Source organism: Leucoraja erinacea, chromosome 5, assembly GCF_028641065.1.
Source record: "Leucoraja erinacea ecotype New England chromosome 5, Leri_hhj_1, whole genome shotgun sequence".
In the NCBI taxonomy this organism is placed as follows: domain Eukaryota; kingdom Metazoa; phylum Chordata; class Chondrichthyes; order Rajiformes; family Rajidae; genus Leucoraja; species Leucoraja erinaceus.
Window position 1 is genome coordinate 77,492,992 of NC_073381.1, and position 20,601 is coordinate 77,513,592.

At 40.0% G+C, this 20,601-nt stretch overlaps 1 protein-coding gene across 44 annotated transcripts in view; it reads left to right on the forward strand.

The window, feature by feature from the left end:
* The window catches only part of eya4 (EYA transcriptional coactivator and phosphatase 4), a 408,000-nt gene that overhangs the window by 269,405 nt on the left and 117,994 nt on the right, over window positions 1-20,601 (forward strand). For 25 of the 44 annotated variants that reach the window (XM_055635975.1, XM_055635976.1, XM_055635978.1 and 22 more), the window contains one exon: window positions 11,723-11,815. The exons of 6 other annotated variants lie outside the window; for them this stretch is intronic. In XM_055635975.1, the coding sequence (XP_055491950.1) occupies window positions 11,723-11,815 (93 nt within the window). The remainder of the gene's footprint in view (window positions 1-11,722; window positions 11,816-20,601) is intronic. 13 more of the 44 variants (XM_055635979.1, XM_055635980.1, XM_055635985.1 and 10 more) reach the window with 1 other exon arrangement.

The window sequence follows — 20,601 nt, forward strand, 5'->3', positions numbered from 1 at the left end:
GGCCTGGAGTCAATGTTTAACATTCCTGTGACCGCTCTCTTCCGACTGTTCACTACAGTGTTGTCATCTCCAGAATGGGTCTCTTCAGTCAATGACACGTGATGACGGAGTCATAGAGTCATACAGTGTGGAAACAGGCCCTTCGGCCCAACTCGCCCACACCGGCCATCAATGACCCATCTACCCTAGTCACACTTGCCTGCGTTTGGTCCGCAACCCTCCAAACCTGTCCGATCCATTTACCTGTCCAACTGTTTCTTAAACGATGGGATAGTCCCAGCCTCAACTACCTCCTCTGGCAGCTTGTTCCATATACCCACCACGCGCTATGGGAAAAGGTTACCCCTGTGATTCATATTAAATCTTTTCCCCTTCACCTTGAACCTATGTCCTCTGGTCCTCGATTACCCCTCCTCTGGGTAAAAGATTCTGTGCATCTATCCGATCTATACCTCTCATGATTGTGTATACTTCTACAAGATCTCCCCTCATCCTCCTATGCTCCATGGACTAGAGACCCAGCCTGCTCAACCTCTCCCTATAGCTCACACCCTCTATTCCTGGCAACATCCTCGTAAATCTTTTCTGAATCCTTTCAAGCTTGACAATATCTTTCCTATAACATGGTGCCCAGAACTGAACACAATATTCTGTGAATAGTTTGGCTGATCCGTGACAGTGATTACTATTTCTCCCGACTAGGCAATAGTTTCCTGATATTCACAGGAAGAACTTAACAGCAGTGCCTGGGCCAAGCCTCAGAAGGGATATTAAGGGACAGCTCAGAAGGGCCAATAAATATTTATTCATGGACCTGCTGCAGCATACACAACACCAAGGTGATGGGCACTTAGAATGATTCTTTATGCACGGAAATATGTTTTGTTTATGCATGGTACCATTGCAGAGATGTTGAGTAAAGTTTATGTCAAGATGGGAGAACATAGTCGTCTCTCTAGGGGGCGTTAAATTCTGCTGAAGGAAAGTAGGTTAAATTTTTGCTTAAGGGAACCTTAAATTATCCACCTATCACTAGAGTTCATGAAACTTGCAAGATCCCTCCATTTTCAATTTCAATTGCATTTTATTTTTCATTGAAATTAGATACTGCGCTCAAAAATGGTGACACAACACAATTCAATTTGGAGGTCACATTTTATTCCTGATAATACAAGTTCTTTGGCTGTCACAATTGTACTTGAGCTTATGTCTGTCTCCTGGTTATTAGCGCACACTTCTGGTCTCCCAGTCCACATTATGACCACTGCACGCTGGCTCTTCTCCAGATATGGTGTAGTACTGCATCAAGATTGTACCTCAGGCAAGGGCAATGCATTGGAGTTGGTGGAAAACAAGGCTGGGAATTTCAAAATTAATATTTTGCTTCAATGCAGCAAATGTAGATCAGTGAAAAATTGAACAGAATGATGCAGGTGTCAAGTTTGTCCTCAGCAAATGTACCCAAGTTCACTCGGGTTTAATGATGTTGACAATAGACACAAAATAGGCACAATCTGAAGAAGGGTCTCGACCCAAAACGTAACCCATTCCTTCTCTCCAGAGATGCTGCCTGTCCCGCTGAGTTACTCCAGCATCTTGTGTCTATCTTCGATTGAAACCAGCATCTGTAGTTCTTTCCTACACATTATGTGCTGACAGTTGTCATTTCAACTATTTCTCAAGTATTTTATTTTAGCAATGGAAATTGAGTTGACGCTCATCATTCCATTCTTTAACGGGTTTCCAAGAGTAGCCAAGCAAGACATAGACTGAAACTGTTGCACATCATATAAGTCAGTCAGCAACACTGTTTATGTACATTCATGATGTATATTTTGCAATTAAATTAGGATGTCACTGCACCTTGTGTCATAACATTGATGATGGAAATGGTATTTTCCATTTGCATGCATTTTGAATGTTAAGGAGGGATGACACCGAGACATAATTGTTCAAAAAGTGGCTTGCAGATTGGGCACAAGTGATACTGCAAGCGGTGTAATATTGGCCCTCCTTGGGTTATGTACGGCCGACTTAGGGACACTCCGTACATACGAAAGAACCCCCTTTAATATCAGTGTAGAAAGGAACTACAGGTGCTGGTTTATAACGAAGATAGACACAAAGTGTTGGAGTAACTCAGGCGAATCTATGCAGCATATCTGGAGAAAAAGGATGGGCGATGTTTCTTTAGACTGGAAGAAGGGTTTCGACCCAAAACATCACCCATGCTTTTTCTCCAGCGATGCTGCCTGACTCGCTGAGTTATTCCAGCACTTTGTGTCTATCTTTCCTTTAATATTGTTTCCATTAAATGGAAACCAGTCTTGACAAAAAAATCTGTTTACATGTATCTTTCTGCAGTAATCTGACGCCAGAACCTCAGCATGTACATGTATCTCTCTACTGTAATCAGACAGGTATTCACTACAAGGAGAGGTTAGACACACTTGGATTGTTTTTTTCTGGAATGCCGGAGGTTGCTGGGAGACCAGATAGAAGAATATAAAATCATGAGATACCAAACCTTTTTCCCAGGATGGAACAATCAAATACTGGAGGCAAAGCTTGAAGGTGAGACGGCCACAGTTTAAGGGAGACGTGCAGGGCAACTTTTTCACACAGAGGATGATGAGTGGCTGGAGTGTGCTGCCAGGCAGTGGCGGACTGGCCAGGGTGTCAGCTTGCCCGATGGCAAGTGGGCCGCTGATGAAGTGGGCCCCCTATATCAAGTGGGCCCCTGATGAAGTGGGCCCCCTTTGTCTCCTGGCAACCAATATTTTTAGACCCAGTCTGCCACTGCTGCCAGGGTTGGTGGCTGAGGCTGATATGATCGTGGCATTGCAGAGGTTTCTAGATGGGCATGCGCATATGCAGGGAATTGATGGATATGGAATATCTGCTGGTTTATGAGAGATGGTCTTGACATCACGTTCCCCACAGACATTGTGGGCCAAAGTGCCCGTTGTTGTGCTGTGCTGTTCTATGTTCCATGTTCTCTGTTTCACTCTACTAACCTTTCAAGAGTCATGAGAGTTTAATTGTCATATGTACTGACAATGAAACAATGACATTTTTTTACTAAAGTCAGTATCACTTTGCAAACACTTTGCACCCTCCTCAAACTGACTTTCACTGTAAATGTTCTGCCTAGTTTTCCAATTGTTTGCCTTATTATTAAACCTAGATTAAATGGGTAGAAAAAATAATTTTACTTTAACGTTATTTGATGAGTCAATAAAATTAAATAGAAATTCCAGCGCAGGAGTTTTGGTTGTGGTACGTATCTCTGTTGTGAACAGTGATCCTTCATCCAAAAGTCTTGTAACCTGATCTATTTTAAAAAATGGCTTGAGCCACCTTCTGGTATTGAATATAATATGGAAGATAGATCCAAAATGCTGCAGTAATTCAGGAGGTCAGGCAGAATCTCTGGAGAAAAGGAATTGGTGACATTTCGGGTCGAGACCCTTTTTCAGACCAAGAGTCAGGGGAAGGGGAAACTAGAGGGGTGAAAAGAAGAGGGAAAGTAAAGGTAGGAAAACTAGAGGTATGATCATTTAATATCTTCACATTACTGCTTTTCAAAATAATCACCTTTATTCCATTCTAAACCCCTGATAATTTATATTATATCTGTGCTTCCTTAACTCAGATCTGCTCGATCGCAGATTAATGCATTTAAACTGAAGCCACCCGGTTTCATTAATAGGAAAGAAAACATACAGAATCAGTTAGTTATTTTTTCATTGTTCGTTGCATGTATTCTAAGGCTTGTATTCACTGGAGTTTAGAAGGATGAGGGGGATCTTATAGAAACATATAAAATTATAAAGGGACTAGACAAGCTAGATGCAGGAAAAATGTTCCCAATGTTAGGCGAGTCCAGAACCAGGGGGCACAGTCTTAGAATAAAGGGGAGGTCATTTAAGACTGAGGTGAGAAAAAACTCTTTCACCCAGAGAATTGTGAATTTATGGAATTCCCTGCCACAGAGGGCAGTGGAGTCTAAGTCACTGGATGGATTTAAGAGAGAGTTAGATAGAGCTCTAGGGGCTAATGGAGTCAAGGGATATGGGGAGAAGGCAGGCACGGGTTATTGATAGGGGAAAATCAGCCATGATCACAATGAATGGCGGTGCTGGCTCGAAGGGCCGAATGGCCTCTTCCTGCACCTATTAAGAAGGAAAAAATAAATAAAAAAGGCAGATAAAATAATTCTTGGTGACCAGATGCACCCTGGGGATTGCGCAGTGGGAACACCCACAAACTCAGTAGAACATGGTGATGGCACGGTGGCATAGTGGTTGAGCTACTGCCTTACAGCGCCAGAGACCCGGGTTCGATCCCGACTATGGGTGCTGTCTGTACAGAGTTCTACGTTCTCCCCGTGAAATACGTGGGTTTTATCCCACACTCCAAAGATGTACAGGTTTGTAGGCTAATTGGCTTGATGTAAATGTAAAATTGTCCCTAGGGTGTGTAGGGTAGTGTTAATTTGCGGGGATCGCTGGCCGGTGTGGACTCGGTGGGCCGAAGGGCCTGTTTCCACAATGTATCTCTAAACTAAACTAAACTAAATGAAACGCATCCAAAAGTTAACGCTATGCTATTTATGGTGTAAAATATAGAAATATAAAAAAATATAGAAAATATAGAAATATAGAAATATAGAAAAATATAGCTCTCTTTGCATAAATAATAGCAGATTTTGACTTGAAACCAACTTCCATAAATTCTCCTGATCTGATGCCACATTATATTACTCCTCACGAATCTAATTTCTGATAAACCTCACGCTGAGGAAAGTCGCAGTAGATAATCCAGACCAAAGTTCAATGATTAAGCATCTGTCAGTCAACCCAAGATCAAAGACTCAATGGAAATGTTTGCATTCCTCGCTAGTAAACAAGTGTTCATCATTGAAACATCAACAGGCTTCCAGTCAGGCATCCTCTTTAATAGCCTAACCATAAAAATGTTTTTCCCCCAGTCTGAGGTCTGTCACACAATATTATTTCAAAGTAAGACTATCCTCTCCAGCAAGCAATCATTGAGATAATCACATTATGAACAGAGCCAAAGGCATTCTGCAGCACGGCCACCTAGCCCAATATATGGATGGATTTGGGCACCCCAAAGTATGGTCACCTCCATCTTCTTAAATAATCAAATAAACCCAAATTTAAAAAAATCTAAATTTTATCATTTATTTCCATTTCAGAGTTTTGTAGAAAATGTAGCCTTTCATGTTATTGCTTCTCTGACAAGTGATACCGATTGTCCCATTGGTTTCCATCCTTCAATACAGAAATAATTTTAAATTGACAAATTATTTCATATACTAGTTCATAGATCGAGACCACAACTCATTATAAACATTCCAGCTTTCCTCGATTTTAATTTCTCACTGAAATAAGGGGGGGGGGGGGGGGGCAACCAAGATTCAGCTGTTTATGTTTCACAAGGATGCAGAAGCATTTACTCAGGACAGAAGTGGCTGAATAGGCCTTTGGCACCAATCATACCCCTCGCGTGTCTCCAATGCACCATGGACTGCTAGAAAATTAAATAAAACAAATATTGTTGCCGGTGACACCGTGACTGTCACATGGACCTTGCTTAGCAGGGGCCGTGGAACGTTTTTGAAAACGATCACTGATCACCGGCCTCGGGGGTACCCGGTGATGGAGTGGAGCAACCGAGCAGGGAGATGGTGTGGGAGGGTGGTGTGGCACTATTATTATTATTTGTTGTTGCTCGACCTCCAAAAACTGGGGTATAATGCAGGCCATCCCCCAACTGAACAAGTGGGGAGATATATCCCCCATTCTCTCTCTCTCCCGGGGCCCTCCCTTTTGCTCGGCGGCCAATCACAGCACTTCGTTCACTGCCCCATATCTTGACTGTGAACCGCGCTGTGATTGGGCGTTGAGCGGAGGGGAGGGAGGATTTTTTTGGGGGGGGGGGCAGTCTGTTTCCGCCTCGGCTGGTCATGGTTTTGCCGCGCTCACTGTGTTCTTGTTCTGAGATTCTGGATGTCGGAGGTCCTCAGAAGAAGAGAAAAATACGCCTGCGGGCCAGATAATTTTGGGTTATAAAGCATGTCTCGCCAAAAAAGTGCAGGGGCTGCAGCTCCCCCCCCCCCGGTTCCACGGCCCATGCTTAGAACCATAGCTAGAGTTAAGTGGAAGCAAAATCAGATAAGAATTGCACAAAATTGAGGGATCACCACCAACAACCTGCAGATGTGAACAAATAACTATTTGGGGATAGAGGGGCATGTCACGAAAGAGTGTGCGGTACACACGATGCCACCTGTGGCTGCCCAGGGTATGCTAAGTGCACTCCCGTCATTTTTGTCCGGATAAAGGTAGGTGTCAGACCATCAGTTGCCGTAAAATCAGTGGTGGATCTGTAGTTACAATTGTTGAGTTCATGGACTGAAAAGAATATCCGTGCAATCAAAATTTAAAACTGTTTTAAAATTCAGGTGCAATTTGAGTTCATGGATAATGTGTCTTAAAATGTGCTCTCTACCTGTATCAATACGCACAGTTTAACTTTTAGCAAACACTTCACTTTTGTCATGTGAGAACCAATACATCGCACAGTGCAAAGAAATGGTGCACTGTTACAGAATTCCAATGTTTTTCTGTGCAAGGCCACAACCTGCATGGGATTAGAACTGGTGCAGAAATTTATGTACCAAAAAATTGATTCCAGATTAGATCTAATACCCAATTTAACTGGCTGTCATATACTTCCACTTTGATAAGAGTTTTCTGGAGCCAGATGTCATGATCGTGGTCTCTTCAAGGATATAACTATTAGCTGTTTAAATTTATAAACCATAACCAATCTACAAGGGAAACATTCAAGCAAAATACAGTGCCCTCCATAAGGTTTGGGACAAAGACCCATCATTTATTTATTTGCCTCTGTACTCCACAATTTCAGATTTGTAATAGAAAAAAAATCACATGTGGTTAAAGTGCACATTGTCAGATTTTATTAAAGGACATTTTTATACATTTTGCTTTCACCATGTAGAAATTACAGCTGTGTTTATACATAGTCCCCCCATTTTCAGGGCATCATAATGTTCGGGACACATGGCTTCACGGGGAGTTATATTTGCTCAGGTGTGTTTAAATGCCTCCTTAATGCACGTATAAGAGAGCTCTCAGCACCTAGTCTTTCCTCCAGTCTTTGCATCACATTTGGAAACTTTTATTGCTGTTTATCAACAAGAATAAATTGTTAGAGACATCAGCCAAACCTTAGGGTTACTCAAATCAACTGTTTGGAACATCATTAAAAAGAAAAAGAGCACTGGTGAGCTTACTAATCGCAAAGGGACTGGCAGATCAAGGAAGATCTCCACTGCTGATGACAGAAGAATTCTCTCTATAATAAAGAAAAATCCTCAAATACCTGTCCGATCAGATCAGAAACACTTTTCATGAATCGGGTGTGGATTTGTCAATGACCACTGTCCGCAGAAGATTTTGTGAACAGAAATACAGAGGCTACACTACAAGATGCAAACCGCTGATTAGCCGCAAAAATAGGATGGCCAAGTTACAGTTTGCCAAGAGGTACTTAAAAGAGCAACCACACTTCTGGAAAAAGGTCTTGTGGACAGATGAGACTAAGATTAACTTATATCAAAGTGATGGCAAGAGCAAAGTTTGGGGGAGTGAAGGAACTGCCCAAGATCCAAAGCATACCACCTCATCTGTGAAACGCGGTGGTGGGGTGTTATGGCTTGGGCATGTATGGCTGCTGAAGGTACTGGCTCACTTATCTTCATTGATGATACAACTGCTGATGGTAGTAGCATAATTAATTCTGAAGTGTATAGATGCATCCTATCTGCTCAAGTTCAAACAAATGCCTCAAAATTCATTGGCCGGCGGTTCATTCTACAGCAAGACAATGATCCCAAACATACTGCTAAAGCAACAAAGGAGTTTTTCAAAGCTAAAAAATGGTAAATTCTTGACTGGCCAAGTCAAAGCTTGTATGTTATAAATTGTGAAATTAAAGCTTGTATAATCTGGAATTTAGAAGCATGAGGGGGGTTCTTATTGAAACATATGATTATTAAAGGATTGGACACACTAGAGGCAGGAAACATGTTCCCGATGTTGGCGGAGTCTAGAACCAGGGGCCACAGTTTAAGAATAAGGGGTAGGCCATTTAGAACGGAGATAAGGAAAAACATTTTCACCCAGAGAGTTGTGAATCTGTGGAATTCTCTGTCTCGGAAGGCAGCATGAAGTGTCTATTGTGTATTTTTTATAATCGCCCAATCTGAACCCAATTGAGCATGCCTTTTATATGCTGAAGAGAAAACTGAAGGGGACTAGCCCCCAAAACAAGCAAAAGCTAAAGATGGCTGCAATACGGACCTGGCAGAGCATCACTAGAGAAGACACCCAGCAACTGGTGATGTCCATGAATCGCAGACTTGAAGCAGTCCTTGAATGCAAAGGATATGCAACAAAATACTAAACATGACTACTTTAATTTACATGACATTGGTGTGTCCCAAACATTATGGTGCACTGAAATGGGGGGGGGGGGGGGGGGGGGGGGGGGGGGGGGGGGGGACTATGTATAAACACTGCTGTAATTTCTACATGTGAAACCAAAATGAATAAAAATGATCTTTATTAAAATCTGACAATGTGAAACGTGATTTTTTTTCTATTACAAATCTCAAATTGTGGAGTACAGAGGCAAATAAATAAATGATGGGACTTTGTACCCAACATTATGCAGGGGACTGTAGAATCATTCAGAAATAGTGTGGGAGATCTTTTGCCCGTTGCAGTCATGCCTGATGAAAAAGAACAGGAATCTATCAATCGAATTGTCGTAAGTTAAAAGAATTTGGCAAAATGTGCACTCATAAAATTAATGACATTTAATCCAATCTCTTGCACGGAGAAAGACACAGTGCTGGAGTAACTTTGTAAACCAACATCTATAGTTCTTTGTGCTGTTGTATAGAGAATTCATTGCAACTATTTCTGGACTTTTTCTTCAAAATTATGTGGCATGTATATTGTACAGAAAATATATTTCAGCCCATTAAATGTTTGAATTCCTGTTGACTGAAATCATTCAGTGTCATGAAAATATTCAGGGAATCAAAACCATCTTGTCATGCTCAAAAACTTTCAATTAAATCCTGTACATTGAGACTACATTTTGTCCAATGCAAATATTTGCATTTACAAAATGTTTACATGGCATACATAAGATTCATCCATTTTGCATTGGGATCGAACCCAAATGCAACACATATTTCAGAATCATGGCTAGTTCCGTTATATTTTGAGTTATTATATTTACCCAACTCTTCATGGAAGCCTAAGTTATGAAAACATTTGTTTTATATTTTAAAGTTTGAAATATTTATTTGTATTTATTATTATCTTTATTTTAATAAATAACAATAATGAAGTTAAGAATCAAAACTATCTGTAAGGAACAAAAGTAGTTCAGGCCTTATGTTATCATTGTGCTATGAGTTGTATCTAGAATTCAATGACAGTAGAAGTAAACATTTTGTCACATAGATGATTATGCAATGTTTCAAACAGAATTGTGATGTTGCAAAAATCTGTCATTTGATTTGTTTCCAAGTAGACCTTCACTGTGAGGAAACAAGGGATTGCTGTATTGCAATTTAAACCATTGAAGAACACCTCACAAATTATTATTTCTTTGATCTCAAGTTCCTTAAAATTGTGTTCCCAATCATATCTCACAAATTATTTGCCTATTTTGTTTAAATGTTAACACATGCAGTCATAAATAAACAGGAACATTTCATAGAAACATTCAGTTTAAATGTTCATGAAATGCTTTTAACCCTAAAGTGAGAATCGTAGGTAATCCATGCTAGTTTTTTTTTTAATTACCTTCTACCAATGCTGCCCTACTTGCAAAATATAGTTTCTGTGACAAGCTGAAGAATTTTCAAATAACGATAAGTATTTAATTTTATCAGCTAATTATAACATTTAGTGAATGCATTTCATGTTGCTGATAATGCTACATATATGGAAACCATTTTGAGCCAGACTCAAGTAATGCATAGAAAATAAAACATTGAAAATGATCGCATATGGCTGATGTAATATTACAACATGGCAACAACAGTTGGTGTTCATTTTGTGATTCCCAAACTCAGTTTGAACCAATACTGATGTAATAGTTATTCAGCCATAATCTTACAAAGTTATACAACGTCTTCTGCTGCCCATCATGTTACCTGAACTGCCTCTTTTGTATAATAAACTAGATTTAACTGTGTGTGATGGTGTATTTCAATTGTACTCTTTGTAGAAATGCATATATAATTCTAATGTTTTGGGTTAGTATTTCAATATCCCTTGTTCACCGTTGATGATTAAAGATGGCCATTTTTCAGCAAGTAGGCAGATGTAGCAAGGTACAAGAAGGATAGAACATAGATTCACAACTGTAGCCGTGCACATTTATTAACTAAGTATACATTGTTCCCTCACTATTCTTGGCCTTGAGTTTTTAAGAAGATTCAATTTGACTCTCTTAAAAAAAATTCTAAACACACCTCTACTGAAGGCCAAAAATACCGCAGCACATCATTCAGTTGTTTTGTTCCCTTTACTAAATATTGTAAATTGCATGTGTGTGTGTTGCACCTCTCTTTTTTTCCTTTAACTTATGTTTGCCTTGCTGTGTTTTCTTGGCATTAATAGTTAGCTGCGTTTGGTTTTCACTATATTTCAGTCTGTGTCAACTTTGCTGTACGTAGAGAAATAGTTATTTCTGTGCGGTTTACACTTGTATTTAATTAAATGTATATTAAATTTGTTCTTCTGAACAGAGTTGGCTTCACAATTTAATAATAGCTGGTAGTTTGCTACAATCTACAAACCACAAAGAATGTTCAAAGCAGTAAAGATTTGAAGAATAGATAGATGATGGGCAGCGATTTACGAAAAGTAAACCACTGAGTGACCTCACTCGCCCAATGTTACAAGTAATTTATTTTTAGTGGAACTATCACTATCTGTTGTATTCTATTTATACATATACAATAATAGATACCTGGGCATAAGTTACAAGGTTACAGTCTGATCATAGGGTTCATGTGATATCCTATATTGCAAGAACAGGGCTTAAGTGGTTTATCAATGTCATTTAAGATTCAAGATTAGATTACAGTCTTGAGATTGCTTGCTGATATCTTTTTTTATCTATAGCCTAATTTGCTTGCAATTTATTTTTCCTTTAAAAATTGCAGTACCTCCTTCTTATTGGCAAGAGCGTTGAAGTGTTTTCGGCAACTGCGAGAAGATATTAATCTTCACTGCAAAATTACTGGGAATTATTTTGGATCAGAGTACTAAGCATATCCACAGAAAAATGCATAGTACAAAACATTTTTTTTTTTTAAATTAAAGACTTCTTTTGAATGCCAAAAAAATTCCAATGGTCTGTTTGAAATAGTCCTACTTTTAAAAAATTAGTTAATGTGACCACAGTATGTTTTTGTACTGACCCGGAGGCTCCATGTTCCAGTTTTGGTGCACACATTAACCATAAACCACATGGCTACAAACCAAAACTGGGGCTGCCTGTCTATATTAATATAAATAAATCAGAATGACAAAACTAGGGGGGTTACATCATTTTTTATACTTATTCTTCTATGTAGTGTCTCTTCTTGCAGTCAAAACAGAACCAATGAGCAGCAGTGAGGCTGCCACGACAACAGGAGATGGATCACTTGAGAGTTACACTGGGTCAGGTAAGGCACTGGCCACATAGTTCCACTCACAGAGCAGAGACATAATTGTCTGGATCTCGTTTTCTAGCCACGAGCCAGAATTCAAATCACGAACCAAATTAGCACAGTGCTCCATTGTACCAGTGCTAATGATCATGAACAAAAGTACTTTTTCTGCCCACGATTTTATAAATATCTAAAGAACTAGTAAAAAAAGTACGACTCAATACGATACAACTTTAATTATCCTGGACCAATTTCCAACCGGGATAATTAAAGTTGTATCGTATCGTATCATATCGTACTTTATCTAGCCACAAGTGTGAAAATATCGAAAGGACTTGTTTGTGGTTGAATAGCCATGTGTCAATTTTCCATTTGAAAGCAAGCAAGTAAGTGCATGAATGATGGCACAGTTGTTTATGATTAGCTTCAAGGTAAGTACATCAGAACGTACTGATCACAAGAATATTGAAGGAAAACACAACAGTGTTGTGTTTCCAGTGAATTTAGAAATCTAATTCTGTTCATATTAATTTTAAAATTCGGAAATCCGTTGTAAGATTGTGAGTGTACAGAGAACCTCATAATAGACAATTTGTTCAGGCAAAGATACTAATTTCATGCTACTATCCTTTTTTGCCACGCTAAAGATATCACGAAGGCAATTTTATATTTCCTACAATAGCACAGCCAAGCTAATGCAAAAATTATAGTAAAAACTAAAGTGGTCAGGCCAAATCAACATTCACATGTATTACATCAATACTATATAGAATATATACTTTAATAATGGCTTATTAAATCTCCAAAAAGGAATTAATTTGAGGAGGCATAAATTTAAAATGCATGCATATAATTTCATTGGTTGGGGTCACCTGTTTAGAAATGTTACACTTTTGTAACTCAAGAGAACTGACATTACAAATTAATTGTGGAGTTCATGAATAGAAGATTCTTTTGCACATTATGTTACATGATCACATTTTGTATCTGTGTTGGTTTAGATTAGTTGGAATCTCCTGAGTTTAGTGATAGACGTGGACTGAAAGATTCATATAATGAATGGCATGCTTTTGTTATCATTGGCGCTGAAGTCAGGGCCAAGTAACTGTTTCCTGTGAAAGGAGTCAGACAAAAGTGAAACACTAGAAATACATGGCTGTCAAATAATCAAGGCGTTTGTCTAATTATCTCCAGCGACCTGAGGTTATCTGTGCAGAATTTTCTTTCAGTTAATTAGAAAGATAGATTAGAATCCCTGGTAAGGATTATTTGCATAATCACATGAAAGAAAGGGATTTTATTTTAGGTAGACAAAAATGTTGGAGAAACTCATCTGCATCTGCATTTCCAGCATCTGCAGTTCTTTCTTAAAGATTTTATTTTAAGAATGATCATCACTTTTAACAATATTTATTCTGATTAGTAAAGATTTCCACCAGAAACATGTAGGAAGGAACCGCAGATGCTGGTTTGAACCGAAGGTAGACACAAAAAGCTGGAGTAACTCAGCGGGTCAGTCAGCAACTCTGGAGAGAAGGAATAGGTGATGTTTCGGGTCGAGACCCATCTTCTCGACCCAAAATGTCACCTATTCCTTTTCTCCAGAGATGCTGTCTGACCCGTTGAGTTTCTCCAGCTTTTTGTGTCTATCTCCACAGAAACATGTTTGATGCAGCCCAGGTAATGCTGTCCGGAAATAAGGGCGGCATGGTGGTGCAGCGGCAGAGTGGCTGCCTCATGGTGACGGAGACCCGGGTCGACCCTGACGATGAATGCTGTCTGTATGGAGTTTGTACGTTCTCCCTGTGGGTTTTCTCTGGGTGGTCCAGTTTCCTCCCACACTTCAAAGACGTACAGGTTAATTGGCTTTGTACAAAAATTGTAAATTGTCCCTTGTGGGTAGGATAGTGCTAGTGTACGGGATTCGCTGGTCGGCGCGGACTCTGTGGACTGAAGGGCCTGTTCCCATGCTATATCTCTGAACTAAACTAAATATGAATGACGTGTTAACACAGTTTGCCAAATGGTATATTAGGTACCATGTTTAGAACATTGTATTGAACCAGAATCATTGGATGGTCACATGTGGTTCCATGCTAGATCTCATGTGGAACAGGCCATTTTATGGAATGAAGTTGCATCTGTGTTATTCCTCTATAATGATTAGGGGGGAAGGGGGATTGTGTTCTTGCATTGCTGCTTCCACTTCTTCCTGAAGCAGACAATTGTTTTGCGAACAATGACAAAATCAAACTTATTGATACTGGCCCTTGGAGAAACTTGGTGTCTGGATTTGCCAGGACCACATAGATGATGTAATGGAGGGCAGTTGATATGCATGCATCAGGAGAGAAGGGAGTAACAGAAAACAGGCAACAGAGAAGAAAATTGTGGGGAAATGTAACACATTGTAGATGTTTTGTCAGGAGACCTTGTACACTAGGTCAGAAGTTAATAGATATCATATGCAATAGTTGGGTTAAGCTGATGGAAATAATGTTACTGCATCTTATTCATCTCAGATGTGCTCATAGACATTTCATAATGTCTTAAATTTGAAAATAATCCCATTTAACAAGCATTCTCAAGCAATATGTGCGAAGAGTTCGAGATTGGTAGCATAACATTTAATGTTGCCTTTGTGAGAATTTTTGTTTCCATTAACGAAAAGCATGACTATGTTTGTCAAACTGTAAAATGTCAAGAATGTGCTCATAAACACAATCTTCTGTCAAGGGTTCTGATTTATGTGCTGCAGCTGAGCAGCTCTCTATTTTTGCCTTTCTGTACAGAGTAGCTTTAGAGTGGACTGATATGCTGGCCAAGAAATTTGATGCATACCCAAAACAGGCGCAAATTTGGCAGGGTGACTCCTCCTGTACGCACCAGCCTGGAGCTCCAAACAAGCTTGGCTCTGGGCCGAATTGACTTATCGCCAGTCAGTTGTAAGTGTCAAACAGGCGCCTCACTGTAGCTCATGTAGTGCGCTGAAGGGCCACCAGCTCCAGTACCAACAGGGCAAAGTTAGCAGCTGACAATCCCAGCTGGCCCCAGGAACACCTGGAGCATCACAAAGCTTTTTGGCAGACCCAAGAGGCGCCCTGTAGAAAAATAAACACAAACATTTCTTGTGTTTTTTTGTTTCAGCAAAGGCTTCAGGATTCCGAATGCCTGGTTCAACTGCACAGCAAGTTGTTTAGGTCTGTTGTATCTGAATTTTACCAATGGAGGCCAGCTTATATACTTAAGATGCCTACACGTTTTTTTCCTCATGCACCCTTAAGGATGAAACATTACCTAATTCGGTAAGACCTACAGTAGATAGAGTGGATGTGGAGAGGATGTTTCCACTAGTGGGAGAGTCTAGGATCAGAGACCATAGCCTCAGAATAAAAGGACGGGCCTTCAGAAAGGAGGAGGAGGAGGAGGAGGACTTTCTTTAGTCAGAGGGTGGTGAATCTGTGGAATTCAATGCCACAGAAGGCTGTGGAGGCTAACTCAATGGATATTTTTAAGGTGCTGGTTAACAGGTTCTTGATTAGTACAGGTGTCAGAGGTTATGGGGTGAAGGCAGGAGAATAGGGTTGAGTAAGAGAGATAGATCCACCAGAATTGAAAGGCGTAGTAGAATTGATGGGCCAAATGGCCTCATTCTGCTCCTATAGTTATGAAATATGAACTATTTCCACCAAGTTCAGGCACATCAGGTCAGAACTAATGTTCACAGTTTTAACACCAATTTTATGGGTGACTAACAGGCTCTTGATGAATTTACCCCCAAATACTTAGCCAAACATCTTATTGTAAAACTCAACAGGAACATTGACACTAAAGAAATTCTCAGACTTTATTTAAAAGTAAAATAAGCAAAATTGAATAGCCTTGAATTTACCATCGGGTTCTCCTGCTCTCCTTCCATAATGTAAACAGCAATTTAAAAGAACTCCAATAAACATGTGAAATGGCCGGGGGGAAAAACCAGGGGTGTGCAGTAGATTGTTTCATGCATGCCATTGTGTGCACTGAGGGTGATGCAGCGGCGCAGTGGTAGAGTTGCTGCCTCACAGCTCCAGAGTCGCTGGTTCGATCCTAACTGTGGATGCTATACGTACAGAGTTTGTACGTTCTACCTGTGACCTGCGTGGGTTTCTTCTGGTTTCCTCCCACTCTCCCACGCGTACAGGTTTGTGGGTTAATTGGCTTGGCATAAATGTAAATTGTCCTTAGTATGTGTGGGATAGTGTTAATGTGCGTGGATCACTGATCGGCGCGGACTCGGTGGGCCGAAAGGCCTGTATCCCTAAACTAAACTAAACTATTCCACAGTTCAGAAATGTACTTCTTACTACATCACCGTGGAATTTCCATTACTCATGACATTCATTCTTGTGGCTTCTCTCACTGAGGATGCCAGGATAACGTCAATTAATCCTGAATTATAGATCCTTTGCCTCTGCAGAATTGCATGCAATGGAACTTCATTATATAAAAATAATCACCAGAGATAAACAGTCTTCCATCCAAAACCCAGTGTAGAACCATTCCCTAGGCCATTCCTACATTCTGAGCTCCATCCTGTAAACTCTTAATTGCTTTTAGGAAATGCGCAACAATGAAAAACAATTATTTATTGTCTATCCCTCACAGCCTTCGTGGTTATTTGGGGGAGGCCACACAGTATTGGGACTTTGGTTTTCTATGTAAACCACATGAGGTAGACTAACCTAAGCTAAGAAAAATGTCAAATCTTAATTTGAGTTTTGCAACCACAAGCTGCCTGCACAATCGCAAGGCTGCAGCACCCTGCCACAATCAGTTCACTCAGCAATACAGCAGAGCTGCATTGATGTGCTGCATTCAGAGTTCCCAACCAAGAAGCTGAGAAGCCAATGGCCAGTGATTGCCTGGCCCACTAAGGCTTGGCAGCAAGGTACCACCTTCAGGGGGTACATCCCTGGCACAAGGTAAGGAATGGATTTCCAGTTGGAGTGATAACCCAAAGCATGATTTCACTTGTGGAGCCAGGGAAAGCACTTCTGCTTCGCTCCCCACAAACCAAAGACCTTCTTTTAGGAAAGAGATGTGGAGGAATTTCTTTAGCCGGAGGTTGGTGAACCTGTGGAATTCATTGCCACAGACGGCTGTGGAGGCCAAGTCCATGGATATTTTTAAGGCAGACATAGATAGATTTTTGATTAGTACAGGTGTCATAGGTTATGGGGAGAAGGCAGGAGAATGGGATTAGGAGGGAGAGATAGATCAGCCATGATTGAATGGCGGTGTAGACCTGATGGGCTGAATGACCTAATTCTGCTCCCATCACTTATGACCTTTATGTTTCTTTGACTCTTTTGCCTGCGATTGAAGCTTCTACTGATCCGCTGTGCAGGTCTCATGACCCAGCTCTACATATTTAAAGAGGATTGCATTAGCCCCAGCAGAATGGTTTTGCCTTTTGCAGTTTAAATTTACAGTCTGCCGAATCGGGTTTAAAATGGATCAGATGTATCCCATCTTCCCCACCCCACCCTATTCCTTTCCGCCACTGCTGACATTTTTTTGCGAGACGAAAGGAAATTGAAATTGAGCGTAATTTTCATTGTCAACAAAACGGAGCCATTATACTGATAGCTGTTAATTGAAACCTATATGGTAATCAAATACATCATTTATGTGTATGAAGGCTTCATATTACTACAGTACAGAGGGTGAAGCGCTTAGCAAAGTTTGTATCTTAACCTGTTAGGAAAATAATGAAAATCTTGTGAGAATTTGACTCCCCAAAAACATGTTTTGCAGTGCGAGGGATGGTGAATAACTGCAAGGAACTATGCATAATCCACCGTTTGTAACTGTTTAAATGCAACAAATCTATAAGTGGCTATAAATTGTACAAACTGGCAATTAATTCCCATTGAATAAATTCTAAGTTATTATGAGCAGCTTCAGAGGTGGGATGGTTTGAATGCACCTCATACAGTATGCTTTGTACGAGGACATTTCTTTTTACAACAGCAGTTATCTGTCAAAAACACATACTATAAAAAATATTCTTAAAACTATAATGAACGAAAATACCATATTCTTTATTGTGTTCTTTGAAGTACAGATATGATGGATTAGGAGGGAGTAATTCCTGCGTTGTATATTGTGCCACTTTAATCTTCAGCATGGTGAATGAATAGCAGATGGGGTAATAAAGGAACTCTGTGTCCTTTCCCAGTCTGGTCTTTCTCTGATGAGATTGGTTCAGCAATATACAGTTTGCATGCATTAAACATCTATCTTAGTCAAGTCAGGTGGTTGGAAAAAAATGGCCCCATTCACATTTTGGAACTGATCCAATAAGGTCTAACTACCATTTTGTTTTTGAAGGTGATCTACATCATTAACTTATTTGGCTGGCTCTGGTGCAAGTGTTAACTACAGAGAGGGGGGTTAAAGTCTGAATCTTCTTTGTGTTCTTAAACATAGAGTTCAGTCTCAACCCAAAGTTTTTCTCCTGGAGTTAAGAGCAGATTTGTCCCATTTACAGTGCACTGCCTGGCTGGGTTATTTCCATCGCTAATATCCATTCTGCTTCATAGTTTTCGTGAAACTGCTCCAACTGGTTATTTGCTGTTAGCAAAACATTATTTAGGGCCGTTTATATCAGACATATGATACCAAATTTGTGGAGCTGTGGGTTTAATTCCAGTGTAAACTTCCCATTAATAATATGGTATAAAGGGTTTTGGGCCATCAAATTTCTTGCACTAACTTTTACTTGATTGTAATGATTATTTTTAACATCTTGTCTAGGTTTGTGGAATATTACAGAAGTAAATAAATGGCACTTTTCTCATCATTAATGGGCACCACTTAGCATATGTATAATGGACTCAATGTGGGGAAAAATAGGGTCCGAAAACTTGGCTCCAGGTGCAACGCTGAATAGTGATTTTTCAGCTTTGTTTCCATGTCTGCAGCTCATTGTGCCGGTTGAAGGCACAACAACATCAAGTGTGTGCAAAGGAATGACAGAGGATTTTGTACTGCTGGTTGCAGGCAAGGGGCAAAATCCCACAGACAAGCTGGGTACCTATCACTCTTAGTAGGATGAGAGGCCACTTTGATCAGTTTCTTGTGGAAGGACATTGCTTTTTCAACTTTAGGTTTTGTGACCTCCAGAACATTGAGCCTTTATATTTACCAACTCAGTTTTGCTCAGTTTCTGCCCTACGGCTAATTTGGCATTACATTTCAAGAAACACCATTATGTGCAATTCCACCAGCTGATATCACTCACTCAAAACTCTGAGTAAAATAGAACTTTATGGGAAAGTTTCACCCCAGCTGTTCTCAGGCAAGGGAACCATCCTGTCAACAACCAGAGAGCGGTTCTGAACTACCATCTAACTCACTCAGACTATCTTTAATCAGACTTTACTGGACTTTATCTTGGACTAAATGGTATTTCCTTTATCATGCATTTGTACACTGTGGACAGCTTGATTGTATAGTCTTTCTGCTGACTGGATCGCAAGCAACAAAAAGTTGCCCCCAACTTTCTGTATAAAAAATCATCGAGTCAATGGCCATCTTCTCTGTCATAAAGACATAGGATATGATGAGCTAAGCACATGGGATAAACCAGTACTCGTTCCATACCAGTACTCTTCTTCCCCACATATGTTTCCCATTTACCACTTCAACAGTCACCCATTTGCCATTTCTTTCAACACCTCTCATTCTTTTGCCTGGAAAGCTGATGGCAATACACCTGGCAGTGGAACAGCAACAATTATGGAGTTTGCCTCAGTACTGAACCAAGCACTAAACCTTTGCTGCGTGAAGTTAATTTTAGCAATTAGTTTAGTTTGCCTTCTCCCCATGATCTTCAACTGGTTTTTAAAAAGTATGAATGATGACATCTCAGCACAATTTCAGGGGATAGTTGACAGAATCTCACTGTGTACATACGATGGGCCAAGAAAACAATTGTGTTGGCAATTGGACCGCTTGATCTTGCGAAACATTTCTGAATGAGTATATGTTTCTTCGCATTTAATTAGTCAGTGCCAACCGTTCTGTTCCCTGTTGATGCACTGTTCTGTGTTATTCTCCATTCTCGAAGACTAGGGTTGGGAAATGGGGAGGGTAAAGAAAAAGAGTTAAAAGAACAGCTAGTTCATGGTGGTCTTATGAAAGACGTTTCAGAAGCTCCCTCCCGTCCTGCATTGTGATTTAGAACTTTCTTCAATTAGTGACTTCTGGCTATCCAGTTTCTTTGCCTTGCCTTCCTCGTCCAATGTCATATTGGTCATTTTAACAATTACTTTCAACAGGACATATGTCCTGGTTGTTAGCAATAGGATGTCTTCCAAATTTACCCATAGTTCTTGTTAAATTATGGGTAAATACCACATTGAAGATTCGTATGAAAACCTTTTCAATAATGAAAGATTTTTGAAAATATATTTTCCTGTAAAATTGTAGTAAAGAAGCCATATGGTATGTTTGCTTCCTTGATTGAGACATTGAGTATAAGAGTCAGGAAGTCATAATGCAGCTCTATAGGACTCTGTGGTTCGGTTGCATTTGGAGTGTTGTGTACAGTTCAGGTTGCCCCATTACAGAAAGGTTGTGAAGGCTTTGGAAATTATGCAGAGGAGGTTTACTGGAATGATGTTTGGATTACAGCATATTAACTCTAAGGAGAAGTTGTACAGGCTTGGATTGTTTTATCTGGAACGCTGGAGGTTGAGGGGAGTCCTGATAGAAGTATATAAAATTATGAGAGTCTTTTACCAAGGATGAAA